The sequence below is a fragment of the Cucurbita pepo genome, chromosome LG17, assembly GCF_002806865.2.
Source record: "Cucurbita pepo subsp. pepo cultivar mu-cu-16 chromosome LG17, ASM280686v2, whole genome shotgun sequence".
NCBI classification, from domain to species: domain Eukaryota; kingdom Viridiplantae; phylum Streptophyta; class Magnoliopsida; order Cucurbitales; family Cucurbitaceae; genus Cucurbita; species Cucurbita pepo.
The window spans coordinates 2,981,611-2,990,133 of NC_036654.1; the positions used below are offsets into that span (position 1 = coordinate 2,981,611).

The window sequence follows — 8,523 nt, forward strand, 5'->3', positions numbered from 1 at the left end:
ATCGTTTTCTACTAACGAAGTGTCAAACAACTTTGGGTTGACCATGTATCTCGTAGAGATGATTAGGGTATAACTCCTAATTGTGAACTAGTCAAGAGGGGTTAGGGTCAACTACTTGGTACACAGTTTAGTTATCATTCAAGAGATTTTCGGAGTCGTAGAGAGTATACTACTAGGTTATCTCCGATTGTGCCTAGTGGGGAGCCATAACCTTCTACTGTTCTAACTCGAGAGTGGGTGTGAACAGGTAGTTTACTATTCTAGCCTGAAAAGGTAAAGTAACAAGTAGTTTATCCGGTAGGGTAACTTTTTTTTTTTTTTTTTTTTTTTTTTTTTTTNATTCGCTTCAACTTTTTCGAAGCTCCCTATTGCATTTCCTAACACCCTGGCCATACTCCTAGAAAAGCAAACTAAAGGTAGGTCATAGAAATGCATCGAAAAACTCACATACTTTAATTCGAGGTCCGATATCTTCTACCTTTTGATTCCTCATACACAAGGAGCGCCTTATCCAAGCTCCACCGTCCTTCCTCCTCAAAGAAGATTTAATGGCGTATGACTACTTCCAATCTAACGAACACAATTGAAAAGTAGCCAAAACAAGGAAGCTATAAGTAATGCAACTATAAATCTCATGGAGAGTTCGATCCTGGCTCAAGATGAACGCTGGCGACATGCTTAACACATGCAAGTCGGACGGGAAGTGGTGTTTCCCAACTTATTAATAATTTTAAGTTCAAAATTTTGAAGAAGGTAAAACTGAAATTTGGATTATCATGAATACGACGTTTGACCTAAAAAAAAAAAAAAAAAAAAAAAACCNAAAAAAAAAAAACTCGAGCTAACAACGGTACACGTGCTTATCGATGATAATCAATCCGTTTATAATAAACACCAATAATTAATCAATATTTAAGAAAGGTTGGGGTGCATAAATTTTTATTTGCATTTTTTGTTTTCTAAGGCTAAGATTGTCAAAGTCCACATGGTGGCTGGATTGTTTACAAAATTAAATAAAAAATAATGGTTGTGTGGATAATGCTCTGCTTATAATAATAATTATTTACAAAATTAAAGATTTTTTTTTTATAATTATATAAATAAAATTTAATCTTTTAAGTTATCTATTAAATAAAAATTTAAATTTTTTATTTAATAACCATATGATTTTTAAATATTGAATTGATTAGAGACATAAAATAAAAAAATTTAAAGGAATCTTATTAAATACTTTAAAACTCAGTGAATAAGACTTATAATCAACCTAACTACCGTATTTTATCTAAGTAAATATTTATTATAAATTAAATTTTTTTTGGTTTAACGAAGGTAAATGCGCGTAGATTAGATCTTCAACCTTTAGAGAAGTAAGAAATAAGATAATTTATACACTAAATTATGTCGGTTCTCAAATTGTTTTTCTTAAAAAAAAAAGTCAAATTAAGGATAAATGAGTCATTTTACGTTCTTATGGACTCCACGACTCTTTATTTGTAATTTGAATTTTAAACTCCCAATTCACATCTTTCCCTTTCGTGTTATACACACAAAGTTGGTTCATAATGTAAGTTGACTTTGTTATTTTTTTTTAATATAGATATTAATTTGGTATATTTTATTTTTGATGTTTATACGAAAATATTAACCTATTTTATTTTTAGCTGGAGACGGAGACAACTCCTATATCCAAAGCACCTTACAGAAGAGCTGAGGGAGCTTAAGGAGCAACTACTCGATCTTCTAGATCAAGATTTTATTAGACCTAGTGTGTCACCTTGAGGAGCACAAGTGTTGTTCGTCAAGATAAAGGACGGGACATTGTTGTTGAGTATCACTTACAGGGAAATGAATAAGGTGACAGTTATGAATAAGTGTCCTGTACCTCATATGGACGACTTGTTTAATCAGCTACAAGGTGCTTCAGTGTTCTCCAAAATTGATCTGAGGTCAGGGTATCATTAACTGAGGATTAGAGAGAATGACATTTCCAATACGACTTTCAAAAGCCAGTATGGTCACTATGAATTTACTGTAATGTCATTCAGTTTGACAAACGCCTCAACAGCATTCATGGATCTCATAAGTAGGGTGTTTAAGAACTTCTTGGACACATTTGTAATAGTCTTCATCGATGATATACTAACATATTTCAAGAACGATTAAGAGCATGAGTCATAACTGCGAAGAGTACTATCAGTGCTGAGAGCTCATCAATTTTATGCAAAGTTCTTTAAGTGCGAGTTCTGGTTGCAAGAAGTGACATTGTTAGGACACGTCATGTAAGGAAGAGACATTTCAGTAGATCTAGCTAAGGTCGAGACAATCATAGATTGACATCAACCTACTTTGGCAATGGAAGTGAGAAGTTTCTTGGGTTTAGTAGAATATTACAGAAGATTCATCCAAGACTTCTCTAAAATATCTTCCACCCCTCACTAAGTTAACAAAGAAAGACACGGTGTTCTCATGGGATGGCATTTGTGAGTAGAATTCTAGGGAACTTAAACATTGACTAGTAACAATGCTAGTACTTGTTGTGCCAAATGGTTCAGGAAACTTTGTGGTATACAGTGATGCATCGGGTAAGGGGCTTGGTTGTATGTTGATGCGCAATGGCAGAGTTATAGCCTATGTCTGAAGACAATTGAAAGAATATAAGAAGTATTACTCGACACACGATTTAGAATTAGTAGCATTAGTGTCTACTCTAAAGATATGGTGGTACTACCTGTATGGTGAGTGCATTCAGATATTTATAGACTACAAAAGCCTGAAGTATTTGTTCACTCAGAAAAAGTTGAACATGAGACAAAGGCGCTAGTAGGAACTAGTTAAGGACTACGACATTCAGATATAGTCAAAAGTTGTAGCCGACACTCTGAGTAGGAAGCCGGCCCATTCTTCTACACTAGTGACTAGACAACTAACGTTGTAGGAGGATATAGTCAAAGTTGGGATAGAAGTAGTGGCCAAAGGTGTCATTGACATTTTGAGTCAAGTTTAGAGTTCAATCAGACTTGAGATAGCAGGTTATAGAGGCTTAGAGCAGTGATTCCTGCTTATCCTTGATTTGCAAGCAGAATGAGGTAGAAAAAGAAGAATGAAGACCTTCTGACTAAAGCTCATAAATTTTTCTTTGAGTGCACCCAGTAGTACTAAGATGCACCAAGATCATACGAGTGACCAAGGATGAAATGTGATATAGCTAGCAAGGTTAGCCGATGTTTAACCTACCAGTAGAAACATATAATAGATTGTACATGGAACAAGTTGTGAGATTGCATGGTCATCCCAACCTCTATTGTGTCGGATAGAGACACATGTTTTACTTCCGATTTTAAAGAAGTTTGCAAAAGGCAATGGAAACTAAGTTAACATTTAGTACACCCTTCCACCCACCGAGTGACAAGCAGACAGAGAGACTCGTACGGTAACAATAACAGTTATAAGGCGACCATCGAAAATGAAACGTCCATAAAGTCCATAAGATAGAGAAAGAGAGAGAGAGAGAGAGAAACAATAAAATAAGAAGAAGACCTTGGGCTAGAGATTAAATTTCAATAATAATACAATATTGCGAAAGCTGTGTGTATGGCCATATATTAAATATACATTACACCACTTTTCCTTTTCCTTATCTCACTCAACCAATGATCATAAAATTGGAGGAACATCATCTCCCTCTCTAAATTAATTAATCATATGAGGCCCAAATCCCACCACCGCAAGGCTGCCGTCGCCGCCTTCCTCGCCGCTGCCCTCAAGCCCGCCGCTTATTTCCTCATCCTCTTGCTAACCTACACTCTCGGTTACCTATCATCCTCACCCTCTTCCACGTCATACTCCCCATCCACTCCTCCTCCTCCTATTATAACCCCTTCTTATTCAACCCCTCAATTCATCCAACTCACCGACACCCCGACAGAAATCCACCAATTCCGAATCAGAAACCGCTGTTCCCCTGCCCTCCCTCACCCACAGGTCCGTTTAGCAGTCCTCCAAAAGGTCTTCAACGGAAAATCCCCATTCCTCAATTTCCCTCCGCCGCACGTGGCAGAGCTTCTCCACCCGAAGAAGATCAAGGGGTGGGGCTCAACCGGTGCCGTTTTTGAGAATCTTGTGAGACAAGTAAAGCCACGGACTATAATCGAGGTGGGTTCGTTTTTGGGAGCCTCGGCGACTCACATGGCTAACTTGACTCGCCAACTCGGCCTGGACACTCAGATTCTATGCGTTGATGATTTTCGCGGCTGGCCCGGTTTTCTCGACCGGTTCAAGGACTTATGGATGATAAACGGCGACGTTTCTTTACTCTACCAGTTCATGCAAAACGTGGTTGCTATGAACGCGTCCGATTCGGTTATCCCCTTGCCGTTCTCGACCGGTTCGGTTCTTGATAGCTTGTGCGAGTGGGGGGTTTATGGGGACTTGATTGAAGTGGATGCGGGTCACGACTTTAACTCGGCCTGGTCCGATATAAACCGGGCTTACCGGATCCTCAGACCGGGAGGGGTTTTGTTCGGCCATGACTATTTTACTGCTGCGGATAATCGAGGTGTAAGACGGGCAGTTAATTTGTTTGCCCAAATCAATGGCTTCAAAGTCAAAGTGGATGGTCAACACTGGGTTCTTGTCTCTCATTAATCTTCTGCCACGTGTTCCTTTTTTGTGTGTACAAAATTTGGCGTTTGAAAGGTCATAATTGTAATTTGAAATTATGGGCTCAGGCTGTATGAGAATAAAACTTTTTTTTTTTTTTTTTTTTTTTTTTTTTTTTTTTTTTTTTTTTTTTTTTTTTNATTAAAATGATTGGATGAATGGCGAACCGAAGGTCACCGGCGACGGAGGACGACGGAAAGAATCGTCGGAAAATTATTCGGGAAGAGAAAGAGAATTGAAGAAAAGTTGCAGGCGAGTTGGGTGAAGGAGACGACCGAATGGGGTCGGTTTTGGGTCGGGGTCGGTTTACCCAGCATAAGAGCCAACCCACGATCAAATTTCATTTCGGCCCAAACACGCGACCCAACCTGCTCGACCATCCTGATAGAAGCCCAAGGCGCTTGCAGCCCATAACCCCGAGGCCCACTATGACGACCCAGGTCAAAACCCAGAAGCCTCGGCCCGTCAGCATGCAAGGCCCAATGCGTGACCCGCGTACTCGAAAGATGCGACCTGAGATCCCAAGCCTTGACCCGTAATGCAACGTGTCGTGCGTGCAGACGCCGAATCCTTCGGCTCACACCACGTCATCGGCTTGGCTCGACTCCGATGGGGCCTTGACGACTCGGTGACTCAATGGATTCGGCTTAAACGGCTCGACTTCTCGGCTTAGGCAGCTCGGTATACAAATAATATATCGTTTCCTAGGTTTTTTTTTACCCTCCTAAAGAGATTTTTTGACCTTAATTAAGGCAATTGAGGTCAGTACAACGTCCTATTACGAAATTCAAGTTGATTTAGGTTAGAAATGTGAGTGATTAACGAAAATACGATGGATGTTCGAATAGGAAACAACTCCCAACGTTGCTTGGAGCAACTTTGAGGAAACAAAATTCTAATGTACTAGAGTTTAGGGAGAACACCAGCTAAGTCCAACCGTGTAAGTGGCCTTACTATCGGCTCGGTTGGAAGACTTGCCTTATGTATGACGATACGTGCCTAGTGGTAGTGGCATTTGTCATTTACGCTTATTATGTTGTGATGTGTTTGAGCTTGATTATCATAATGACGTGTGATAGTATGATAACGCTATTTGATGATGACGATATAGTTTATGATGACTTATAATGTTATGATGACATTATTTGAATGATGATGTAATGATTATGACATAACGATGATGTTGTATGATGTTATGATAACGTTAATTGATGATGATTTAATGAAGATGATACAATGATGATGATGTATGATGATGTTATATGTTGATGTGTGATATGATGACGTTATGTGATGATGTGTGATATTATGATAACGTTATTTAATGATGATACAATGATGATGTTATATGATGATGTATGATGTTATAATGACGTTATATGATGATGTGTGATATTATGATAATATTATTTGATGATGATATAATTACGATTATGTATGATGTTACGGTGACACTAATTGATGATGATGTAATGACGATGACGTAACGATGATGATGTATAATGTTATGATGATGTTAATTGATGATGACATGATGATGTTGTTATAATATGAATGATGTAGGATGTTATGATGATGTACATGATGATGTTATGATGATGATATCATAATGAGGATGAGGTAAGACGTAATGATGATGTACATGATGATGACGACAAAGTAATGATGATGATATCATAATGAGGATGAGGTAAGACGTAATGATGATGTACATGATGATGACGACAAAGTAATGATGATGTATGTTAATATGATGACGTAAGACTGTATGATGATGAGATGGATTAACATGACGTTATTCCATATCAAGATCACATGCATGTTTTGAATGTCATGATGCATTATGACGATAATTTATTCTTCTAAGGACACAACCCCAATTGAAGTTGATGATAAATGTATGAAGATCAACACCTACATATTGCTTGTGTAACATATAAACGGTGTATAGGGTTGTGTCATGAAGATGATTTAAAGATGAAAACTATAGGAATCTCATGCATTTTGTATGTACATACACATCAGGATACTTCCCCATTTATGATGATGAGTACAGACGTGTATACTATGATGATGGTGATCATGCCTTGTATGACACCCAGAGGTCTGCTGACCTCCGAACGTTGCTACGAACAGCTAGCTCGACTATGATAGGTCTAGTGGGTGCAAACCGCCTGGGGATCCACACTCGCAGGTGTGAGTCGTGTTTACGAAAGTACTACACATCCAAATTTTGTTCGGACTAGAGGCTACCCGTATGATGGTTTTTAAATGATAGGTCCCTGGATCCTGAGTTGCATGTGTTTGCATTCCTTGATCACAATAGTGGGGTCATTTGTGTTAGGATTGCACAACAACGCACACGCTCGATCTAGATGAACACAAAGAATGGGATAGTGAAAATTGCAAGGAGAACTCTGGCTAAAAGGATTTTTTTTATTGATAACTTCAGGTATGTACAACAAGAGAGAGTACAGAGAATAAAAGGTACATTTTCAAAGCTCTACCGGACGAGATATATATATGGTTTAGTTTACTATATATAGCTTTACCAGATTTAGTCATCTACTATATATAGCTATTTACCATATATAGCTTTACCGGATATAGCTTTATCATATATAGTTTTACTATATATAACTTTACCAAATATAGCTTTACCGGATATAACCGTTGACCAAGCTATAAATAAGAAGCAGGCTCCATAACCTAACAATTCTCCCACTTGGAGACTGATCCAGTCAACCAAGAATTTCTTTCTCAAACGATCACTGCACCATACCAATTAAGGCTTTGCATAATCTTAATTTTCCAACATCAACACATTTTGTCAACATATCTGCTGGATTCTTTGCGCCCTCTATCTTCTCCAAACACATATCGCCTTCTTCCACTAACCTGCGAGTGAAGTGGTATCGTCTTCTAATGTGTTCTGTCCTTGAATGATAGACTGGGTTTTTCACCAACTGTATGACACTCTGACTATCTGTATAAAAGATCTTCTTGCACTGCTTCCTACCTAATTCTTCTTGATAGTCTGTCATCCATATCATCTCCTTTCCAGCTTCAACTATTGCCACGTACTCTGCTTCAATAGATGAAAGAGCAACGCATTTCTGATGCTTGGACATCCAACTCACTGCTGTTCCATCTATAGTGTAGATATATCCAGATGTGCTATTGCTAGAGTCTACATCTCCACTCAGATCAGCATCCACAAAACCTTGCAAAACTACTTTGCCATTGCCATAACAAAGTGAAGTATTGGATGTTCTTTCCCTGGATTTGCCATGTACTTGCTAAAAACTCCCACTGCATGTGTTATGTCAAGTCTAGTGCAGACCATAGCATACATCAAACTCCCAACTGCAGAAGCGTACGGAACTGATGCCATGTGCTCACGTTCCTCAACTGTCTTGGGAGATTGCCCCTTTGACAATTTAATATGATTTGCCAAGGGGGTAGTCCTGGGTTTAGCATCATTCATCTTGAATTTGGACAACATCTTCTCAATGTACTGCTCTTGGGATAGATTTAATGTGCCAGCAGATCTATCTCGAGAAATCCTCATCCCAAGGATCTGCTTCGCTGCACCTAAATCTTTCATCTCAAATACTGAAGACAAGCTTGCCTTCAGGTGGTTTATCTCCCTCATACTTGATCCAGCAATTAGTATATCATCCACATACAGGAGTAGAAACACATAAGAATCAGTGTATTTCTTGAGGTAGCAACACTGATCCTTTTCACTTCTGTGGAAACCACTCTTGCTCATGAAGGAGTCAAACTTCTTGTACCATTGTCTCGGTGCTTGTTTCAGTCCATACAAGCTCTTATTGAGCTTACACACCATGTGCTCCTTGC

At 38.7% G+C, this 8,523-nt stretch overlaps 1 protein-coding gene across 1 annotated transcript; it reads left to right on the forward strand.

The window, feature by feature from the left end:
* The first annotated feature begins 3,654 nt into the window (after nucleotides 1-3,654).
* Nucleotides 3,655-4,732, forward strand: LOC111779144. Its single transcript, XM_023659219.1, has one exon. The coding sequence runs from the start codon at nucleotides 3,703-3,705 to the stop codon at nucleotides 4,642-4,644; it is 942 nt and encodes a 313-aa protein (XP_023514987.1). The 5' UTR covers nucleotides 3,655-3,702; the 3' UTR covers nucleotides 4,645-4,732.
* The last annotated feature ends 3,791 nt before the right edge of the window (nucleotides 4,733-8,523 follow it).

What these genes read in the sequence shown, in the direction of transcription:
- LOC111779144 (XM_023659219.1), top strand. Translation starts at nt 3,703, where the DNA reads ATGAGGCCCAAATCCCACCACCGCAAGGCTGCCGTCGCCGCCTTCCTC.